Source organism: Manis javanica, chromosome 1 (assembly GCF_040802235.1).
Source record: "Manis javanica isolate MJ-LG chromosome 1, MJ_LKY, whole genome shotgun sequence".
In the NCBI taxonomy this organism is placed as follows: Eukaryota; Metazoa; Chordata; class Mammalia; order Pholidota; family Manidae; genus Manis; species Manis javanica.
This window is the reverse complement of record NC_133156.1, coordinates 201,889,107-201,914,210: the sequence shown is the minus strand read 5'-3', so window position 1 is coordinate 201,914,210 and position 25,104 is coordinate 201,889,107. Positions and strand designations below refer to the sequence as shown.

At 35.3% G+C, this 25,104-nt stretch overlaps 1 protein-coding gene across 27 annotated transcripts in view; it reads right to left on the bottom strand.

Moving 5' to 3' along the window:
* The window catches only part of NRXN1 (neurexin 1), a 1,077,010-nt gene that overhangs the window by 155,031 nt on the left and 896,875 nt on the right, over positions 1 to 25,104 (bottom strand). For all 27 annotated transcript variants that reach the window (XM_073213327.1, XM_073213337.1, XM_073213308.1 and 24 more), the window contains one exon: positions 6,053 to 6,224. In XM_073213327.1, the coding sequence (XP_073069428.1) occupies positions 6,053 to 6,224 (172 nt within the window). The remainder of the gene's footprint in view (positions 1 to 6,052; positions 6,225 to 25,104) is intronic.

Below are 25,104 nucleotides of genomic sequence, written 5' to 3'. Positions count from 1 at the left end.
TTCAGATTCTTCATAGTTTATAAGCTTCACTTTGGAATATTTGGATTAGTGAACAGTTAACTATGCCAAATAGAGGCCAAACATTTATATATTTGCATAAATTTTCACCCACACACATAAGAACATTTTGGTTAAAAATCATGAAAATAAAATGTTTTAACATAGAAATTGAATGAGGAAACTAGATTTATTCAACATTTATTAATAAGTGCCCTCCTGTGTGTTAAGTTTGGATTATCATTCTTCTGTTGGACTCTACCAAAAACTGGTAATCTATTTAAAGAATGATTCAGATATTCGGTATAGTTTATCAGTTTCCATAAGAGAGTTGTATTTTCACTTTGTAGGAGGAAAACAAAATTCAATGAAACATTTCCCATATCCAAAGATTTAGCCAAGGCACGGGGCATGTTTTCTACTACGATACAGTTTTTCTCCCAAATAACCCTTACATGATCTAATACCTAAATCCTCTAATAACCCACTTCTCTTCTGGCTACTGAAATCAACTGTTTCAGTGATTCACTGCTAAGTAAATACAGTAAATGAACAAACATATAAAGCTTGAAATCAAGTCAATGTAAAGATTGAGTGCTGCAGGGATAGGAACATAGCAATCATTCTTAATAGTTTAATTTGCTAATAAAGTTTTAAAAGTAAGGTTAAAAAATAATCAGTGGCTACTAATGAATATTATCAAGTCAAAATTTAAGTGATAACAAAATAACTATAGTTTTTGTAAGAAAGTCATTTTTATTTCATGTGCTATTATTGTTTAACACTCAGTTTGTATGTGTCTGCATGAGTCACCAGAAATAGTAGACTGCAACATAGATTAATATGTACAGCTATGACTAATCATGTATGTCCTAACATTTAGTTATAAAGACTATACCTTGCTATGTTGAAGAATGTATCTAATGATCTCTCTTTATTTTGGTTTCTGTCTCCCAGAAAGCATAAAGGAAGGAGCACAGGACCAGTAGACAAGAGTTCACAAGTGTAGTTTTAACTCTGCCACTAACTAGCATGAGATCCTGATCAAATTCATTAGCCTTTCCAGGGCTGTATTTAATTGTTTGGAAAATGGAGCTGGAACAGAAGATCTTTGAAGTTTTTTCCTTCTTTCAAATGCTATGCTTATGAATGAGATAGATTTTTTTCAGTTACATCATACACAGCAGAAATACTGTTAAAAATAAATAACATCACCCACATGATCAAAACAACCAATACTTTAAATAGTGGAACGGATCAAATAGTCAACAATTAATTACTTGAACTAAAAATCAAACAACTAATCTAAAATACGTGGGTACAATTGAAAAGAAAATCATCAGTATGACCTTCCTGAGCCCTGATATGTTTTACCAGCTTTTGAAGACAAAAACAAAATCAAGGTTTAGAAATAATACCCGTAAGATCTTTGAACCAAACTGAATGGTCATGCAAAATATATTTTTACCATCTCCATGGAGTCTTTCCTTGGGCTATTCCTCTCTTTCTTTTAAATCTTTCTATCCCTAAATAACCTGCTTATTATATCACACCAGACAGCCATTTTCTCCTTTTTTTAAACTCTAATAGCAATAAACTCTATGCTACTAATTTTGAGGTTACCCATTATATGTGACATTGGTAGGTTTTGTGAATCCTTCTTGTCTCCCAAGTAGACTAAGCTCTTAGCAAGCAGGAACCATGTCTTTGACTTCTCTCTTCGTTCCTACCACAGGTTTCCGTTTCGTTACCTACACACTCTGCTGACACACAACAGAATTAGAATGTTGAGTATTTGATGGTTGGGGACAGGCAAGAGAGAGAAACTAAGAAGTGGGAATGACTCTCTTTTCATTCATTTGTTCACCAGATCGTCTAGTGTATTCTGTATTCTTCCTCTTTATTTTCTCACAACCTATTTTGGGACTTAACCTTTGACACCTAGACTGTTTAATGGCCTTCTGAATATTTTTTGTCTCTATTTCTTCCTGCTAATCTCATTAAAATGAATGTATGCCATTCTTCAAGTAAAAATCTAGGCTTTCATGACCCAAATCAAGTTTCCTATTTTTTTCATATTTTCATAATCTTTCTAGACCATTCACTCCAAAACGGCCTCTTCTTTCTTGGAACCTATTTTCTTTTTCTTTTTTTTTTTTAAAGATATGTCTTATTCAGGAATTAGTCAAATATGACATAACTCTTGTATTTTCCCATATAGCATGTTTTTAATCTTGAACTGTTTTATGTAGCTCTGTTACCAGATGGGAATCTTAGTGTGTTCCTTTAATATAACACATAGCCTTCAAATATTCATTGATTTGATGTGTTAACAGGAATAAAATCAGTATCTGACTTTGTGTAGAATATAAAAAACATCTTTTTGGCATACTGTGGCAGACAAATGAACTCAAAGGTTTGTCCTCAAAGGTAACTGTGATTTATCTGGAACAATCTTAGGCAAGTAAAATAATGTTAGGCTTTGTGGACTAACATTTTAAGAAGAGGAAGTCTATTTTTGTTGAGAGAAATAATGTTGCTACCTAACTGTAATTAGGAACAAATCAGAGATTAACGATGCATTATATTCTAGAGCTTTAACTGATAAGCACCAATAAATGGCTTTCTTAACTTTAAGTGGTTTGCAAAACATTATTTCTATACTTTGTTCCATGCACAAAAAATAATGGAAACTGGGTCTGTTCTTCAGAAAATATAATATTTATTCTAAAATGTGAACTGCTGAGTTAAGGAGTATTTCATACACTCCAAAAGAGCATAAAATCTACCTCTACTAATTAGTTTCTCTATGAAAGCCTTCCAGACAATTATAGGGTAATACCACTGGTCAATGCTTTAGGTACTCTTCATTAAAGGTATAGTGTTGTTACCAGATGAACTGCTTCATATAAAAGCACTTATCACAAAGCCTTATAATGGAAGGTTAAGTGCTATACTTAATTACTAATTTCAACCTTTATTATCTATGTTTTGCAGTGCAGGCACTTTAAAAGGAACCAAATATAGTCTGTTGGTTCCTGTTTCTCTGATTACAGGATTTCGTAGTAACAGCTTTAGTCTAGCTGTTTATTCTGTGAATGATAACCAAAAAGAAAAGAAGAAAATCTCTTAAATTAATGTCATGCAACAAACCAATATAAAAGAGATATACTAGACATTTTCTATCAAATTCATACATCAAATCACTTTGTTCTAAAAACTTTAATCTAGATGACATCTACTTTTAAATTTGTATTCAGCCTTCATGGCATTGTTGCAGATGAAGCTCCAAAAGAAAAAGGTATTTGAAATTTTCATGGCTTATTTCCTACCTCAGCATCATGGTGAAATGTATGCAGAGCAGATGATTAATAAAATACTCGATGACAACAAGGGTGATTCCCCTGAGTTCCGTACATACTGGCCATTAACTTCTTATATGTATAGATCAAAATTCCTCACAGGTGCTCTAATTATCTTGAGAAAAGACTGTGTTTTACCCTTGCTTGTATCCTTCAGAATAACTGCAAGCTTACTCATTCTCGATTTATTTATATTATCTAAAACACTTTTTGGTGAAAGGGTATTTAGAATCTTTGACTAAATGTAAAAGGTTGCAACTAAAATAGCTACTTCTAAAGATCTGCTCCTTAATTAGCATGATATTGCCAGCCTCTGATTTTTAAAAATATTTTAGGCCATTTCTTATACTAAACATCTGTTTAATTGGTAAGACATTACATGTGTTAAATATTAGTCTAGTAAAATATACAAATATTTGCTGACTTAATAATTAACACTGCCCTAATATCAGCTGTTAGTATTGAAACCAGACATTAGTATGCCACAAGAAGACAGGGATCAAGATTTTTTTTGAACTATACATAGTACATAATATCTGGTATGTGCACAATTAAAACACTATTAATCAGATAAAATACATTAAAATAGTGAGGTACAGAAATTTTTAAAAACATAAAATACTTAACCAAATGCATTAATATATTAGAAAACTAAGCTGTGAATATCTATGCTTGGGAAACATATACTATATTTCTCTTTTAGAGATGCGTAATGAATCTTAATATAATAATGTCCAGAACATATGTTTTCAACTTAATTTAACCTAGAATCTCTCAAACTGACTTGAATATGGGACTTCCTCTCTTATCTCATAGGTCACCATTGACATTCTCAAGAACAGAGTTCTTAGAGATATCAGTTTGGAAAGTGAGATAAGAGTAAAAAGTTAGTAAACTGAGATAATTTTAATGAATTAACTGGTGAAACAAAGCTAGACTTTAAGAGCATCTGCCACCTGTAATAGTAACAGGATTTATCATTTTATATGTTCAGGTCCACTATTTACAGATGACATTTCCAGGAGCTTGTCCTAGACCATACCCTGTATCCTACTTTTTATCTTTCATGGTGTCTAGTGAAATGACTTATTAGTAAATAGGTATTGAATAATCCATATTTCAGGAAACTCACCAATTCACTTTTCTGTAATTCCACTGAGGCTGTAGTTATTATAAAAATTACATACTAGGATTTTAGTATATTCAATAAGGGATTAGCAGGGTTATGTAACATTATGTACATATTTAAGTTACTTTCCCTCCAGATATTGCATTCCTTCATCTTACCATAGATGGTAACAAAAGGTATACATTCTCATAATGGTAGTGTAAAGTTGAGATAATTCCTAGGATATAAATTCAGCAAATATTTATTGAGTGCCTACTATTTGCCAGTATTATAATAGGCACTGGGCATATTATAAATGTGCTTGCTTCTGAATTTTGTCATAAAGTATATTTTTATTATATTTAATTTAGCAAATATTTGGAGAATATCAGGTTTATAGAATAGGTTTGAAATGAGGCTTGAAGATACAGAATTTCATAAATCAGAAAAGGTCCAGAAGGACATCACAGGCATTTCATACTATAATTGTGAGTCAGTACTAAGGGAAATTTATCTTTATTTAATAAGTTAGTTATTTCCTTAAATTATTCTTTCCAAGAGACAAATACTTATAATAGAGGAATTTGAATATAAATTTTAGTAATCACTTTTATTGTGCAAAATGTAAATTTCTTCCTATACCCTTTCTTTATACTCTGCTATAAATCTGCTGTACAAAAAAACCCAGTCATATCTAAAAGGGGGGCAGGGAGAAATGAGACTGATATTTTTAGTAACTTCTTTTGTACTAAAATATAGAGAGGATAATAAATGCAGTAAAATGCCTTTATACTTTTAATTTGTATTTTACTTAAAAAGAACATTTTTCTAATTTGACACTATATGCAACCACAAGTAACACTGGTCTGTTCCTTATCTACTGCCTTTGTTCCAGTAACGTAGAATTGACACAGCTCATTAACAAAGAACAAGATCATTTTTATTTCATCAATAATAGTTTGACATTCACTTTATAGACTTGAAATAAGTAATACTAGTGTCACGGAATCCTGTGAAACCCCATGGTTATAGGACAGTGGGAACAAACTTCATTTACTTACACGTTCTTATAACAGCTGATTTATGATACTATATATAATTCCTTTACTACTTCTCTGTTTGTCCCCTGCTCACCTGTACCTTTCACCAGTTTCAGCTATGTGCCACATTCAAAGAAACTCTTTGGTCCTATTTTCTTTCACAGGAAAATGTTAATATTCTTTCCCTTAGTTTTAAATTTCAACTTTGTTACTTTTGACAAAGCCTTTCCTTTTTTTCCAAATGCAAGAATCCAGTAAAAAGAGCTTTGACATGTTGTACCTTTTGTGTGTGCATTTTTCTGGTTTCACTGATGTCCTGAATTTTGCAAATGATAACGTGTGCCTTTAAGTTCTCCTATAAAATGCCACTTGTACATTGTATCAAGAACAGTTTAGGACGGCATTACATTCACATGGCTCTAAAGTCCAGTAAATACCTGATGGTTTCTCAGAAAACCACAATCTGGTGAAATGGACGCAAAACAGTGCTGTTTTCCAGTTTGTTTTTCATAAAATCTTTCCCAGACACACATCAGCTGGCTTACCTGCAGGGTAGCGCTCGATCACTGGCCAGCTGTCCACCTGTAACGTGGCATTGCCGCCACTTCTCGTGAAACGGACTACATGGTATTTCCCATCGTTAATGATTGCATTGGACTCTTCAATGGCGATGTCATCTGTCCCAACATTAAACTTAACTCCAATTTTTCCTTGGTGCTAAAAGGAAGGAGAGAAACAGAGTTGTATGAAGTTGTACTGATTAGTCAGAATTTGATAAGAACAGAGAACAAGGATGTCCACTCTCCACTTTAATTCAACATAGTAATGAAAGTCTCAGCCAGAGCAATTAGGCAAAAAGAAAGAAAGAAAGGGGAGAAGGAAGGAATGAAGAAAGGAAGGGAGGGAGGGAGGGAGGGAGGGAGGGAGAAAGAAAAAGAGAAATAAAAGTCATCCAAATTGGAAAGGAAGTAGAACTATCATTATTTGCAGCAAATGACCTGATGTTATATATAGAAAACCCTAAAGATGCCATCAAAAACTTGTTCGAACTAATTAACAAACTCAGTCAAGTTGCAGGATACAAAATCAATATACAAAAATCTGTTGCCTTTCTTTATACTAATAACAGATTATCTGAAAGAGAAATGAAAAACAAAAATTCCCATTTACAATTGCACCTGAAAGAATAAAATACCTGTGAGTATATTTAACAAAGGAGATGAAAGACCTGCATATTGAAAACTATAAGATATTAATCAAAGAAATTGGAGAAGACAGAAATAAATGGAAAGCTATTCCACACTCAGGGATTAGAGGAATTAATATTGTTAAAATGTCCATATTACCCAAAGCAATCCACAAACTCAATGCAATCCTTATCAGCATTCCAATGGTGTTTTCACAGATACAGAACAATCCTAAAATTTGTGTGCAACAACAAAGAACCCTGAATAGCTAAAGCCATCTTGAGAAAGAGCAAAGCTGGAGGCCTCATGTTCCCTGATTTCAAACTGTATTCAAAGCTACAGTAATTGAAATAGCATGGTATTGGCATAGAAGCAGACACATAGATCAATGGATCATAATAGCCCAGAAATAAACCCATGCATGTATGATCAATTAATTTATGATAAAGAAGCCAAGAATACAATGAGGAAAGGGCTGGCTCCTTAATAAATGGTGTTAGCAAAATAGGACAGCAACTTGCAAAAGAATGAAACTGGATCACTGTCATGGTCATCATGCACAAAAATTAACTCAAAATGGATTAAAGACTTGAGCATAAGACCCGAAACCATAAAAAACCCAGAAGAAAACATAAGAGGTGAGCCCCTTGACACAGGTCTTGGTGATGGTTTTTTAAAATCTGATACCCAAAACAAAAGCAACAAAAGCAAAAACAAATAAGTGAAACCACATCAAACTAAAAGTATTCTGCACAGTAAAGGAAACCATCAACAAAATGAAAGAAAAACCTACTTAGTGGGAAAAAATGAGTGCACATCATCTATCTGATAAAGGGTTAGTATCCAAAATATATGAAGAACTCATACACCTCAATATTTAAAAAATAATAATCTGATATAAAAAGTGGGCAGAATATCTGAACAGATGTATTTCCAAATGATGACATACAGGTGGCCAACAGGTACATGAAAAGATGCTCAGCACCATTAATCATCAAGGAAATGTCAATCAAAACCATGATGAGCTATCACCTCACACGTTAGAATAGCTATAATCAAAAAGACAAGACAAAACAAGTTTTGGTAAGGATGTGGAAAAAAGGGAACCCTTGTGCACTGTTGGTGTAAATGTAAATTGGTGCAACCATAATGGAAACAGTAGGGAGGTTCCACAAAAAATTATAAATAGAACTGTCATATGATCCAGCAATTCCACTTCTGGGTATTTATCTGTAATGAAAACAAAAACACTAATGGAAAAATATGTGCATCTCCACATTTATTACAGTATAAATTACAATAGCCAAGAATAGAATCAATATAAGTGTTCATCAGTGGATGAATGGAAAAAGAATGTGGTACATACATACAATGGAATATTATTTAACCCTAAAAGAATGACCCTTGCCTTTTGCATTGTGTGAAGTAAGTCAGACAGTGAAAGACAAATACTGTATAATCTCTATGTGGAATTTTTAAAACAGCAAAAAAAAAAAAGTTCATAGGTACAAAGAACAGATTGGTGGTTGTAAGAGGTGTAGTGAGAAGAATGAGTGAACTTTTCCTTAGGTCATCTAAGATGAACTGCTCTTGTTATATAGTTGTCCCTACCCACTGTTCCAGTCCCTGCTTTAGAAAGCCACTAACTTAAAAAAAAAAAATATATATATATATTTACACACACACACACACACACACACACACACACAGACACACACACACAGGGTATTGTTGTTCAAGAACATGTCTTAGACAATAGCTGCTTTCCTCCAATTTTACTTCTGGAAAAACTCACATAGTAGAAGCAAGATTCTTAACATTTGGGTAAATTTGAAGCATCTCTTTCATGGATATTTGATATTCCAAAAGACTCACTTTCAAGAGAATTGAGCTGCCTCCTTTCCAGAGGTGGCCAAAAAAAGGGTGTGCATTGCCTATGTGAAATGACATCCTTTCATGTCCTTTAACATAGGTCCTTTAATTCACTCCTTCCATTTCACGAGATAAATGAGGCTTGACATTCTCCCTTTAATAACATGAAATCAGAGCAGTGAAGTCTGTTTAGATCAAACTGATAAATACTCACAGTACAGAAAATCATTTCAAAAGGGTTTGTTGGACACACAAACAGCCATTTAATGAGTGTAGTGTTAGTCATTATTCACAACAAAAGTCATCAAATGGTAAGAGCCTGAAATTTATTTGATTTTTATACTTTACTGGTGATGAAACTGTGACACAGGAAGGTGCAATGGCTTGTTCAAGGTCAAGCAAATTAATGGACAGGCACTAGAACTAGAATTCAGTTCCCTCATTCTTAGTTTGTATCTAAACTAAGACACAGTTACCTAAAAATAACTTCTATGAATTATGCAAAGAGTATTACCAATGATTTTAAGTGCAAAGTTTCTTACGGTTAACTCTAGAATTTCATAATACAAGGCAGCAAAGAGAAACATGTGCTTTGTCCTCTGCCTCTGAGAAGCATTCTCGAACAGCAGGACTGTCAACTCTACCATGAGCTCAGCTGATTTTTAAAGCATGAGGATTTGCCCTCCATCAGTGGCAGAGAATACCTGCACTGCAGGCTGTTGTCAGAGTACATAACCTCAAACTGTCTGCAGCTTACCTTTCATCAAACCTCAGTTGAGAGGAACAACAAGGGAGAAGAGAGGCTTAAAGGACATATAGTCTATCTATTCTTGTAGAAATTTATAATCAGAAAATCAGAAACCTGAAGATTTGGACCATATCCTCTTAACTTCTTGCTGGATTCTCATAACTGAACTAGGCAGCAAAAACAGGCATCAGCTTACATGGAAAGTTGTAAGAAAATCTTATATAAAACTGCATTGGTTGAGTGTCAGTATTTGAAGATGTCATTTGGGGCATTAAGTTAGTATGGTTTTTAATGTTTTTAAATTTGTATTAGGCTTGATGGACAAAATGACTTAAAATTGTATTTCCTTTTTCACTTCGGTTCCTAGGAAATTCAGAGTCAGACCAGAGCAATTTTAAAAGCTGCATAGACTTCTGATGCATTATTTTCTCCTAGTCTTATTTCTATTTTCTACCATATTTCCCATGATCATTACTTTTAAATACACACCATTGCAAAGCATTTCATTTTTTTGTAGAATGATCAGGTGATATACAAACAGCAGGATTCCAATAAAAACTAAAATTTTATCCAAGGGCCTATGGAGACATTATGTAGACATTTTATTTTAGCACAGTTCTTTTGTGCAAGTACTCATTTTGGTAGAATTCCTATTTGCTCATTTTCAGTAAACTATTTAATGTGGTATATATTTTTTAATATGTGTGATCCAACTCCCCAGGAAATTTTAAGAACCTCATTTAAGAGGTTTGTTAAGTTGTCTTTATTTAAAAACACCTTTACAGTGTTCTAAGCAGCTTATAAATATTAATTCTGACATTTCTCCTAACAGCCCCATGAGAAAGGTCTTATATTATCTCTATATAACAGATGAGGAAACTAAAGCACAGAGTGATTAAGTAATTCACTAAGGTCACACGGCTATAAAAAAAAGGCTGTGATTCAAATCCAAGCAGTCTGGCTACATAGTTTGTGCTCCTCATCATCACACAAGGCTGAATTTTATTAATATTGGGTCATCCTATAACTGCAGTTAGTAGATTTGGTAACTCTAGCTGTTCTTTGTTATCTATTTCATGTTTTCTGAAGATTGTCTAAGCCACACCTGCAAAGAGAAGCACTGAAAAATGCTTTTGGGACCCACAATTAATTACTTACTTCTAGACCATTAAAGAGGCAAGGAAGGCCAAGAAGAGAGTGATAACTAGAAGAGGGTTTTTGGAGAGAATTGGGATGTGATGTGATCTGCATGTACCTTCCAAGGTAGGAGGTTACTTTTCCCTTATCTTGAATGCAGGGGAAAGGGGCTTCAATGGAACATCTCAGAAAAGCTGACACTGGACTCCTGGAACTTGGTGGCAGTGGTTGGGGTAGCCAGCAACCCCAGTTGCTCTTGCCTGGAATTTGACTCTTGCCTGAGAAATCTTCAAGGGGAGAGACTCACTGGCTGATGCTCTCTCTCTGATGGCAAAGCAAAGAGATACTATTGGACCAGAAGACACCTGTTTGTCAGAGTTTGTTAGAACAAAGGACATGTAAGCATTACTTGTGGACCTTGGGTTAGAGAACTAGCATAGTGGTGTGTTGTATCCTGACCAAGAGGGGCATATGGGGAGGGGAGGCAATGGTGATGACAACTCATCAGAAAGAGCTGGAGTTGCAGTGATGGATGCCCAAGGAAGGAGGCAGAAATCCTGGATGGCCATCTGAAGGTGGTGCATTCACCAACCTCAAGGGAACTGTGGGTAAAGGAATGCCAATGACGTGATTTAGAGCACAGAACAACCCACCAAAATTACCCCCAAAAATGCAACTAAGAGTAAGTTTTAAGCACAGGCAAAGCAGAGCTAGAGGGCTACTACTGCATAGGCACACCTCATTTTAGTGTACTTCACTTTATTCCATTTTGCAGATAATACGTTTTTACAAATTGAAGGTTTGGGCCAATCCTGCACTGAGCAAGTCTGCCAGAGCCATTTTTCCATCAGCATTTGCGCACTTCCTGTCTCTGTGTTACATTTTTGTAATCCTTGCAATGTTTCCAACTTTGTTATTATATTTCTTATGGTCATATAATCAGTTGTTACTATTGTGTTTTGATTGAGGTGCAATGAACCACACCCATGTATGACAGCAAACTTAAATGAATAATGTTGTGTGTATTCTGTTCCATCACCCAGCTGGTCCCCATTTCTTCCCTTCTCTTTGGGTCTCCCCATTCCCTGACATACAATAGTACTGAAGTTGGGTCAAAGAAAACTCTACAATGGCCTCTAAATGTCCAAGTAAAAGGAAGAGTCACATGTATCTCACTTTAAATCAAAAGCTAGAAATGGTTAATCTTAGTGAGGAAGGCATGTCAAAAGACAAGACAGGATGAAAGCTAGGCCTCTTATGCCAAACAGTTAGCCAAGTCATGAATGCAAAAGAAGAGTTCTTGAAGGAAATTACAAGTGCTATTCCAGTGAATGCACAGATGATAAGACAGAAAAACAGCTTATTGAATGTAAGGAAAAAGTTTTGCTGGTATGGACAGAAGATCAAACCAGCCACAATGTTCCTTTCATCCAAAGCCTAACCCAGAGCAAGGCCCTAACTCTTCAATTCTATGAAGGCTGAGAGAGGTGAGGAAGCCGCAGAAGAAAAGTCTGAAGCCAGCAGAGGTTGGCTCATGAGGTTTAAAGGAAGAAGCTGTCTCCATAAAATAAAAGTGCAGGTGAAGCAGAAAGATGTAAAAGCTGCAGCAAGTTGTCAAGGAGGTCTGGATCACATCATTAATGAAGGTGACTGCACTAAACAATAGGTTTTCAGTGTAGAAGAAATAGCCCTACATTGGAAGAAGATACCTCCTTGGACTTTCATAGCTAGAGAGGAGAAGTCAATACCTGACTTCAAAGTTTCAAGGGATGGGCTGACTCTCTTGTCAGGAGTAATACAGCTGTTGACATGAAGTTGAACTCAATGTTTGTTAGCGATTCTGAAAATCCTAGAACCTTAAAGAATTATGCTAAATATACTCTTCCTATGCTCTCTAAATGGAACAACAAAGCCTGCATGACAGATTAGTTTATGACATGATTTCTGAGTATTTTAAGCCTGTTGTTCAGACCTATTGCCCTTTCAAAACATTACTGCTCATTGACAATGTACCTGGTTACTTAAGAGCTCTGATGGGAGATGGGAAGATTAATGCTGTTTTCATGCCTATTAACACAACATCCATCTTGCAGCTGATGGATCAAAGAGTAATTTCAACTTTCAAGTCGTATCATTTAAGAAATACATTTCATAAGGCTATAGCTGACATAGATAGTGATTTGAAAATCTTCTTGAAATGATTCACTATTATAGATCCATTAACAATATTCATGATTCATGGGAAGAGATCAAAATATCTACATTAAAAGGAGTTTGGAAGAAGTTGATTCCAACCCTCATGGATGATTTTGAGGTGTTCAAGACTTTGGGGGATGAGAGAGACTGCAGATGAAATGGAAGTGGCAAGAGCACTAGAATTACAAGTGGAGCCTGAAGATGTGACTGAATTGCTATATCTTGTGATAACACTTAACTGATGAGGAGTTGCTTCTTACAGATGAGCAAAGAAAGATTACAACTCACTGAAAGCTCAGGTGAAGGTTAGCATTTTTTAGCAATAAGGTATTTTTAAATTAAGGCATGCACATAATTTCTTTAGACATAATGCTATTGTACATTTCATAGACTATAATATGTTGTGAGCATAAATTTTATAGACACTGGGAAACAAAAAAAATTCATTTAACCAGCTTTATTGCAATATTCACTTTACTGCAGCAGTCAGGAACTGAACCCACAGTATCTCTGAGATATGACTGTATCAGCCAAGTAAGATTGTTTCTGCCCCTTATCTCTTCTTCTTTATCTTGCTTCATCCCTGGAGGAGTCAGGGAGGAAGAAGAGAAATGAACATGGAAACAAAAGGAGAAACAATTCTGTCCCCTTACCCAGTATAAGTGGCAGCTCCAAGGCAACTCAACAAAGGGTAATGGACTGGCTGTAACTGAACTTGTATTTATAATTACAAAGGAGTGAACTGCAATGACTTCTTATGTCTAAAAGTGAACTGATGACTCTTGGAACTATCCAAGAGTGACCAAAGTAATGTTGAGACTTTCTCTAGACTTCCCTGGGGTTAGGAAGAAATACTCCCTAAAGGAGGTTTCAGTTCCTGATACATTTTAGCAATTGGCTCTTTCAACATGAAAAGTACAAGATGGTATTTGTTAACTCTAGAGCTGCCTGGTGTTTTAGAGTCTCTGTTATTACAGACATGTTTCTCATCTCAGAACAGACCGAAATAAATTCTTAAGTTTCCAACTCGCTCTGCTAGGAAGCCTACAACTGTCTATTTTCATTTCTAATCACAAAGGAGATTCAAGCTCAAGCTCTGTGAATAAAGCATTATAATCCTAAAAGTACAAAATGTTCCAAACTGAAAAATAAGTCCTTTTACCCTATCCCCCAATTTTTCTTCCATATGAAATGTGAAATTCTTATTTTACAGAAATCTCCCTATTTCACAGGGATTCATTTCTTGCAACACAGTAAAACAAACTATTAAGAAACAATGAGGGTTGGTGATGCTTAGAGAGCTCCTGACTTTTAAACAATGTCCATCTTTCCCTAGGTATTTTGATGTGGTCCTTCAACTTCCAGTATCTTTGACATTTCATGAATTCAAACTCCATAGTCAGCTAGAACAGAATTAAATACCATAAAAGTAGGTTCAAACAATAGATTCTACCCGATTTCCAACATTATTTACCCCATCCCAGGTTTCATCAAGTCTTCGAAAAACAATGTAAGCATAAATGATAGCTAAACAGTCATTTGTTTCCTGAAAATACATATATTAAAAATTCATATAAGCCACAAAATATTAAATCAAGAATATTTAGGACCAATATTCATGATTCCATTCAGAAACCATAAATATTTTCAAAACAAACCCATCCGATGTTGACAGGACAGCAAGTCATTTCAATTATATAAACAATAAAACTTTCTAAACTTTCTTATCAATGGATAATTATAATTTAAAATAATTCATTTCAAATTCTTATTCTCTGGGATTAAATGTGATTGTCTCCAGCAAATTCTCATGAATATTGCATTAGCAAAACCAGCAGTAATTTCACTGGACATGTACTGATCTTCCAGCATTGTATCTTCCTTGAAATGGATAACTGGCTCACACTGTGATTTCAAAAATCTATTATGAGAATATGAGTAACGAGGCATTTATAATTTAATGAAGTCTTTCCATGGATTCATTAAATAAATAGTGACAAAGGTACTTACTGATTTTTTCACAAAAGCTTATTTCTGAATAAGGATTATATTATTAAACTGAGTTAAAGGGAAATATGAAAGATGACACTGGGCATGAACTTGAAAGTCCCAGCAAGTGGCACCATAGTTTAATGTACATTTTAATTTCATTTGCAATCACATACTTATTTGAAAATATTTGTTCTAACCAAGATCAGTATTTAATGGTATACTTAGTATCTTGGCATATTTTAAGTAGGATGTTTATACATTACAGATGCAGATATATTTCAATCTATATGCATATGGAGTAGATAAAACACAATACACATATATAAATATTTAGCCTGTATGTGGCATACACATATGTCCACTGATTCTTCCCCTACTCTGGGATTATTATTAGAAATGTTTGGCTCAGCTATGTCCAGGAAAAGAGGAAAAATGAAAAATTGTCTTCTATCTTATGTGTTTACCATACTCTTAGAGTATCACCAAACACGATGAAAAAGTGTGCAACCCAGGGTGGCATGCAGACCAGCAAAGAGACTTGTTGATGGTCTATAAGCTTCCATTGTGCAACACGATATAGTCCTGTACTCCCAGGCCTCACTTTGTAGAGAACTGCACAAGTTCTTCAAATGCACTCACTGCCTGGGCTTATTTCAGAACATAGAACGAGTCCTGTGTTGCAATTTTACATCATCAACTGAAGTCGGAGTCAGGCCGAATGTTATGTTTTACTCTTCTAGAGATTAATCCTCACCAGGGAACAGAGGTTTTAGGGCCTAAGGGGGACTCCAGGGCCTATAGTCACTGCTGCTGAAATAAGTAACCCCACAGAGTATATCAGAACCACCTTTCTATTGCCTCAAATATTTTTTTACTCAATTGATAAATTAGTTTTTTCACTGAATAAATAAAAATCAAATATGTAATATGCATTCTGCAGGGTGCTGAGCATGTAGACAATACAAACTGTAAAGCGTGTTCTCTGCCCTTCAGAGAATTTTCAGTCAAAATTGGGAAGATAAATCACATATGCAAATATTCATACCCACAGTGTTGGATGGGTGGGAAGGAGCCCAGGCGCACTGTTGGAGAGGGTTCTGAGAGCTCTGGAGCCTCCACCCCTGCGGCAGGAGTAAGCCACCATTCAGACAGTATAATGCAGCCAGTGGGCACCAGACACCCCAGAGACACAGAAGATGCATTTCTCTGTCTCCCATCTCACTGTCTAGGCCGCACGTGCTGGCATGCCCACTGGGTGTCACACAGGGTGCTGTATACCACATCTTTGCCTAAACGCCCAGCTGGCCTGAAATACAAGTGCTATTTTCGCTGTCTGCTCAGAGTTTCAATAATGCGCCTCAAATCACATAACTAATAAATATTGGTACTGGGATCTGACCAAAGTGGAGAAACTTTCTAAAGAGGAATGGCTTCAGCTGTGCGTGCGTCCAAGGAAAAGACCCTGAGACCAGGGCATGGCGGACTGAGCTGAGAGTGGGGCTGCTTCGGAGCACACCTTTCATTTTGGCTGATTACATTTCACGGCGCCCAATAACAAGGAACCAGCAGTGGGTGAGATCCTGGGCGATTCCACCTCAGGAAGACCTCATGTAGGGGTAATACATTAAAAGACGGTATTTTCATTTTCCAATCAAATCTCCATGAAAGATAGTATACCTTTGCTGGTGTGTCCCCATTCTATCAATGCTATGTAGCTCCTTTGATTCCATGAAACTGCCTCCTGACAATGAGAATACTTTCCTGGGAGCTTATGCTCATCTCTTGATCCTCAGATTAACTAATAAAACTCTGTAAACCTGGGCCTTCCTCACTCACACAGTGCCTTAGGTGTTAGTTTTCATGCACCTCGTTAAAGTCCTCAACCATAGTTCACAGAGCTTGAGGGTAAAAAAACCTGTTTCTTATTCCTCATTGTACCCCTCACAGCACTTTGCAGACTACCTCTACATTTGTCATTTTCCAAACCTCTTTCACATATAATTTTCTTTTAATTGATATATAATTCACATACCATAAAATTTGCCCTTTGAAGTGTCTCCTTCAGTGGTTTTAGTGTATTCACAAGGTTGTGAAATTATCACCACTATTTAATTCCAGAATATTTTCATCACGTAGCAAGTTTCTTTTGATGAGGTAATGCATATTAAGTTGTTAGTACACTTAATGGCTGCCTGGTACCTATGAGCTATATTATTATTATTATTCCTGTTATTATTATTTTTACATTTCGGAGATAATGTTTTGCTTCTTAGTATGTAATGGGAGTTAATTAAAATAATTCTTGAAATATTTAGCCATTGTAATTTAGTTACAACACATAACATCTCAATGATCTTCACAACTTATGAAGCAGCATGTCTGTTGTATAAAAGAAGCTGAAGCTCAGAAAGCCTGAGACTTGATAAAAATTGGAGCAACTATCTACTGCATTTGGCTTACGAGGGAAAATTAAAAAGTCTGATCACGCTCACCTTTGGGACACCCAATCCTGTCATGGGCTGCACTGAGGCAGTGATGGTTTCATTAGACAACCTCTGTGCCCTCTTCCATCTCAATGATGCTATGGTTCTTTGAAAATCCTAAATGGATGGCTTAGCAGGTATCACAGAAAAAAAAAAAACTTAGAAAAGAAAGTACTAGTTCTTTGAAACACAGCAAAGACCCTTAAATTTGAATTTGAGTCTTAGTTGTTTTTCTTTTTCAAAATGTAGGAAATAGATGAACTGTAGGATTTTATTATTTTTAAAAATCAGGAATCCTTCAATTCAGGAGGGGAAAGGGGCTATCCCACTAGGTCAGTGTCTCAGAGTGACCTGGGAGGCCATCTGTAAACCATATGTGTGTGTGTTGTTTCCCAAGAAATTATAACCCCTCCACTCCATAAGGGATGAAGGGACTAGTCTTTATCAGAAGGAAACCTTACCTTGCCTGGTATATAGGACTTGAATGAGATAAGTAAGAAAAAGAGTAAATGACTTCACCTTTTGAGGATGATAATATCAACTCTTCCATGCTTCCATTTCCTCACATTATCTCTCTTTAGATGAAATTAAATCAAGCAGATGAAATTAAAATGTTGGGATGAAACTAGCCCACTCAATCAATGACTGGCTGGTATACCTTTGAAAGGGGCAATAACCTTAAAGTTAGTATTTTGAGGTTGTCTCTGTTTTGTTTGTTTCATTAGTTGTATTGATGCTGCATTATCCTTTATATGTGAAAAGGCATTCTTGAACGATTATGAAGTTTCCCAGTATGACCATGGATTCAGAGATGTCCCCAAGCCCTTTTCACGGTGCATTCCTATGGTCCAAATAGCAGATCTCTGCATAATACTATGACCACTTCACAATGAAATAAAGCTGACTTGTCCTCTTGGGAATCAGTGCCATCTCCTTGAGATCATTAATTCCAAATTCCTGCCCACTGAAATAGCAACCGCCATGAAATAGAAATACTCTCCTTAAATGTAGCCTTATGTATAAAGAATGTGTCATATCACTAAGCTTTTTTCCCTGAATAATCAAAAAACAAACCAAACAGCGAAAAACAGGCATTGACTGGTGGCCTCTGCAAGGTTCTTAATTTTTGAAAGGTAATACTTTTGGTTTGGATATTTAGCTCGGTGGTCAGGCATCATGACAAACCCCTCGGGCTGATACATGAAGATTTAAAATCTACATGGCCTTAAATTTAGCCTTGTCTGTGGGCTGATCAGATACAGCTTGGTTTTTTTGCTTATGTTTTTTTATTTGTTTTATTATTGCTGCCTTAAAACCCTTGGTTCAGTGTTAAATTACCTTTGCCCACGTTTTAGAGTCTTTCAGGAAACTGTACACAAAAACATTGTGTTTAAGGTGCTAATTAAAATGATAACCTATTTTTCTCTGCTTCTCTCTGATTCCTTGTCTTTAGGCCATTACACTGCTTATTATCACCTCCACCAAGCACTGGACAGAGAAAGGACACTTGACTCTTATCAATTATGCTAGTTGTTGGCATTTCTGTGTAAAAATGTTTCCTTTTTTTGTAGATTCTACTTCCAGCAAAAGGTGTGGGCTTATTTGTAGATTTCATTTACTTGTTGTGTCCCAGGACCAACCACTATTTTCATGGAGAGCTGACTATATAATTACAGTTCATGCTAATGTTTCAAATTTCTATAGCAACAGTACAACAATTTTCTGACAAATAGACAAAACATTTTTGGATGGTGATTTTAGTCCTCTTCATGGTAAATGTTACCTTAGTAACTAGGTTGTAAGTAAAACAAAATTAGCCTTTGTATTTGAAAAAGAGCCTCAAAAAACAAAAATCATATCAAGAGATAAATGCAACTATTTTTAATACCTCAGTTGATGAATGCTTATGAACTATACATGAGATGAAAAGGTTAGTTTGGAAGGGATACCATTTTTTAAAATTGTTTGTCAATCATGACTTGCCACCAGAAAAATAATAGTCAGATGATATTTTCAAGCGTGTTTGACGGACTGACTTTTTAATAATTCCACCTTTCAGAACCCTCAAGCAGAGCCCTAACTGAAATGCATTCCCAGGGAAAAGTTGAAAGGGCTACCTTTCTCTTTTCTTCATTACTGAATTCTAGTCCAGGACTACCTGTCCATCCTTAGAAAAAGCCAATGTGTGCATATGGGCAGAGAAGTGCATTCACCAAAGACCACATCCTATAGAATCAGCCAACCTGTCATATCCCCAGCATGGTAAGTAATAATTTCTGCAGCCATCAAAAATAAATCTATGTTTATGAATGTAATTTTGGCACAACAGAGTTTTCAGAAGACAATACAGAATCTCTAAGGTTGAAGCTCCTGATGATTATGACCATTTTTTGTCTTACGAAAACAATAATACCACCACAAAAATAAAATGACATCAAGAATGCTTATCAAGTATCTGTTAGGTATAGCGCATTTCACAAAACAATGTACTGCTCTTCCCAGGACTCAACAATTTTTAAATGTATTTGTTGGTTGTAAACAAATACATTTGTTTCCCAAAACTGCCAGATTTTCTTGCATGAATGACACTAAAACTCTTGTCATAACACAGTTTAGTCCTCAACAAGATATACGTGTGTGTGTGTGTATATATGTTCACTCACTCATTCAACAAATACAAATATATTTATTACTAAATTCCTGACATTCTGGACAAGCTAAGATCTGGATAAAGAGTGGTTAACAAAACAGACAGACCTGCTGCCATTATGAAGTTTAAATCTCTCACTATTTCTTTATACATTAAAGTTTATATTAGCATATAAAGTATCCTAAGTGTCAAGAAGGAAAAGAGCACGGTGTTATGAGAGGCATTAAGTGATTAAGGAAAACCTCTTTGAGAAGCCAAAGATGAAACAAAATTATGAGAGTTTTCTAGGCAGAAGAAACAATATTTGTACAGGCCCCAAGGAGGGGAAATATATATGTATAAAGAACTTTCATGCAAAAATGTAGCTTCAGACACAAATATATGGACTTTTTATAGAGAGATACATAAATTATATATGGATATATGTAAGATAATATCCAGAAAGTTTGTCTAAGAGATAAAACTAGGTTATGGAATTATGCATTAAAAATCTAAATATATCTTTGCACAAATAAAGCAATTGGGAAATAGATAGCTAAGCACATTTAAAAGACTTTCCTATGTAAGAATGGAAAATTGTTGATATAAATGCAGAACCTAACAGTACACATCTTGACACTCATCTAATTGTTTGTTTCTGAATTTCATTTATCAATGTACTTTATGAAATATAATATATAAAGACTTTCTAAATTAGCAGGGACTCACCGTATTTTCCAAAAGTCATTTACTTCTCCAATGTCAAAAAGTGATTCATCATCCTGTGCTTGTATTTCAAAGCTAATGTAATATGTCTAATTTTTTTGTGGGGTGGTATGTCTTCTTAACTTATTTCTCTACAGAGTGCTTTTATCTTAAGATATAGTAAGAGTTCTCTGTACACACGTCATCTTAAAATATACCATTTGGAATCACTGACTAATTTTTCAACTACCCTCCACAAATTAGCTGATGAAAAGTTTTCACCTTTGACCCTTTTGCCTGTTCACCTAGAAGAGAAAATGAACAAGGTTCAATATCCATGTCCCTAAGGTGCAATTTTCTAGACAATGAATAAGTCACTTCAAACAAAAGCAGGAATTCTTCATACAATTCTACTTCCAGCAAAAAAAAAATCAAATAAAACAGGTCAAAATATGATTTTCCTTCAAATTGGCCAAAAATTTTGAAGACAAAAATACACTAAGTATTCAAAATTCAAATAATTCATGAACAGTTTGAACTTGCAATAAATGTTCATTGCTAATTCCAGAGCAGTAACCACTGGGGGTCCTCTGAGGTCATCCCTTCTCACTGTTCACTAAGAACAGCCAGAGAATATTTCGAGGAGACTTGTGGATTCTAATAACAGAGCAAAGATAGCCTAAGAAATTAATATCTGGAGCAAAGTTAAGTTATTAGCTACCTATCAAAAACACACATGTTGTCTCGCCTCCTCACTACTCTGTCATACCGGCCTTTTCATTTCCATGAATGTACCACGTTCTGTTCCATCGCAGGACCTTTGCCATTCCTTCATTCTGGTCAGCTCTTCCTTACTTCCTCCATCCCCAAATAATTGGTCTTCTATTTTTTTTTCATTGTTACCTGCTTTTTAAAAACTAATCTTTATTGAGGACAGTTTGCCTACAATAAAGTGCACCCGTTCTGGTCAGCAGCACATAGCTTGATTAATTTTGACAATGTATGCCTGCGGACCTCCGCCACAGTCGGGATACAGAGCTTTGCCACCACCCCAAAGGTTTCCCTCCTTCTAAGGCCCCAGCGCTGTGGATCTGCTGTCACATGGGTTACTTTTTTCCAGAGATTCATATAAGCAGAACCATGTAATATTACCTGTGGTTTCCTGCATTTTTCTGGGAAAACAAACCTTGTGAACTTCAGGGTGGAGCTGGGTGTTGAATCTGAACAAAAGAATAAGGCTTGTCTGTGAACATGCTCTTCTATGAAACAAAAACTGATTAGTGGTCACTCACTGAAGTTCAAAAGACACTTAAAAGGTCTGTCCTGACAATACTTGAAAAGCCAGGGCCAAATAGGAAGGCTATGTCTCATTTGATCGCCAGTATTTTTCAGTAGACTTTGGGTTACCTGTGATAAATCTCTAATTTTTAAATATCACAGTGAAATTAATATGCCGTGATCCCATATCTGGCTCACACTTACCCTGCCACACATGTATACTCTTTAAAAATGAATACAAAGGAAACTTAATTGGAAATGTGAAAATCCACGGAGAAACTAATCACAAAAATCATTCTAAGGCCAAATGAAAAGCATACCTAATCTTTTTACTGTTTTGTAACATCAATGACAAAGCTTCCTATACAGTGTGCCTGTTCAAGAAGGGCTGTATTTAGCAGCAGATGGATGATGGTGGTGGTGGTGATAGCTACCTTTCTTGAATACTTTTCATATGCCAGGCATTCCTAAGAAATACCATATTAGAATATACATTTTTATTTCCACTACCTGATGAGGAAACTGAGCCTCGAAAGGTTTAGTATCTTATCCCAAATCACATGCCGAATAAGCATCAGAACTGTGATTTGGTCTCAAGCAATCTTGTTACAACCTCTGTGTGCTAACTACTCACTGTGCCTCTCAGAAGGGCTTCAAAGTGCTAAAAAGACACTGTGGTTTAGATACGACGTTAGTAATCTTCTTGGAGAGTTACATAGGCAAACACCTTGTTATTGTATATATTAAGCAATCTATCATTTTTTCAAAACTTCATTCTTTTAATCCTTACAATAACTCTGTCAGCCTTATAATCATCATGCAGAGGATGTTTGAAACTCAAAGCACGTAGGTGGTGTCTCTTAAGGCAAAGAGCTAAAACATCATCTAGTCACATCCAGCCTGGGCCTATCTAGTTCCAAACTGATGGTTTCAACCACATCATATTGCTTCCCTGTGTACATTCTTCAAGACCAGTTGAAAGGAGAAGGGGTCACATGAGAATATCCTGCAGTCTCTAAACTTATCATTTTATGATGCTTTGGACACTGACAAACTTGCCGAGATGGGGATAAGCAGAGTCCAGCAACTCTTTTCATGGGCATTAAATCAGTGAGGTGTTCAGAATTCCTAGCAGGCTAAATCTTCACCTGTGCTAGGCCCAGAACAGATTTTCTCATACTTCAGGAGCCCCAGGAGTAGAAATACAAGTACAATATTCTTCAGGTTTAGTTATAATTCTGGATGTTACTAGGTGCTCAGAGACTCTATAATGGAAAAGTACTTCAAAAGATAGCCAGTGTCTTTCTTCCCCTCGCCTTGTCTTCATCCTTGTTTTTCTCTAGTATCTTTTATTTCTCTATAGCTAACAGATTGATTTAAAACATTTTTAGTATTAGTGGTCATTTTGGAGAGCTGTGACTCAAATGTCCAATCAAATCCAATAGAATATATCTCTTCATAACAAAGTCAGTCACAGAGTTTTTTGCTAAATAAGGTTTCTGACTTAATTGGAAAGGAAACAAGAGACTGAGCTACAGTTTCCCAATAGTGATAAATATAATATTTAAAATGAAATATTAATAAATTTCCAGGAGATCAAGTCTTCTAAATGTCACAATTAATCAACAAGTAAATACAGATCTGAATTTTGTAACCAGTTTGGGTATATCAAAAAAAAATTACTGGATGGTATTGTTATGAGAAGCCTTTAAATGTTTTAGAATAAATGAAATAAACTATCAGTTTCTATTTCTTATATCACAATAAAAAATAGGTAGAGTTGCTGAACTTTGAATATGAATTGACCCCAAAGTAAGTATTCTTTTATGAAAATTTTTCAACTTTCTTAGTTAATTTTTCAGGTTCTGAGTAGAAATGTTAGTATTAGCCTTATTTTTTTTCTCTCATTTCGCCTATGACTTAAAAATATGACCATGTCTCAGACCCTTTGAGTTCTAGTGTACTACTAATAAATCAAAATTCTTCAAATTGTTTAATTTTATCTTAATCGAAACCAGCCTCTCAATCTTTACCATCTTCTCTTTCTCCATAAGCCTGTAATCATGGGTGAAGTTTCTAATGACACCATTTTTGAGTTAATTTTATCCAAGATGCTGCCCAAGAATGCCAGCTCTGAGGGAAGGCTTTGTGCAAGGAATCATAAGGAGAATGGCCATGCCATCTTGCTACACGGTTGGACAGGGCTGCAATGGGGTGTGGCGGGGGACTCGATAATATGGGAGAATGTAGTAACCACATTGTTTTTCATGTGAAATCTTCATAAGAGTGTATATAAATAATACCTTAATAAAAAATTAATTAATTAATTGAATAAATAAAGATAATGGCCATGCTTCAGCGAAAAGGAACCAAAAAATAACCAAAACTCTTTATCCTTAAGCAAAAAGCATATTTCAATGTCGACAAAAAAGAGAGAATAATATTTAATGTTAGCTTGGTTGCACTCCAATTAACAGATGACCACCAACAATCTATGATTAACTTACAAGATTCAACAATTACACTTCATGATAGGCGAGTAAGAGATGTGGGAAGCATTTAAGTTTGGGCCAAGATGCAGCAAACATGAACCTCACACAACTGGTTTGGTGATGTTAAGCTTTTGATTAACCTTCCCAGTCAAAATAAAATTATTCCATCTTCCTTTGAAATAATGATAATACAATTTCCTGCTTTAATTAACGCTATCAGTTATCTCAAACTTTGTTACGACAATTTATTTTATGCCAAGAAAAATGCCGTAAGATAAATAATGAAAATAGTTTCGACAGTTTTATAAATTTATCTTTTACATTTAAATGCTATCAGCATTTTGTTTGCAATGCAGTGCTGACTCATCATCTAGCTTAAAATATCATAATGTCCAATCTATGCTACAAGAGCGGCACTATTTCAAAATATTTTCCTAACAAGTGACTATATCAATATCAGCAGAGGCCCTCAAAATCCACTGTATACAAAAGGCATATAGTTAGTGCATAGAGTGATTATCGATTCAAAAGTAAGCAATATTCAAGTTCTCCAAACAAACACACAAGAAGAGAGAAATTTGGTAACAACTAAAATACTCCTTCAACATTAAAAGGTTCATCTTGCTATTTTTCATACTCACAAGCCATTTCAAAAGTACTGTCGAACTTATCTATTCCTGAATTGCATCTGAACTTTAATCCAATTTATTTTTTGGAAGAACATGTATCATTTTCAACTTTATAAAAAAAAAGAAAAGAAAGAAATCCTCCCTTTTCATTCTCTTGTTTGCCAAAACACTCCAAAGAGTTTAAGTGGTGTCATGCTGTCCTTCAGTCTATCCAGCTAAAACTAGTATAAGGCAAATCTCTTATTCATT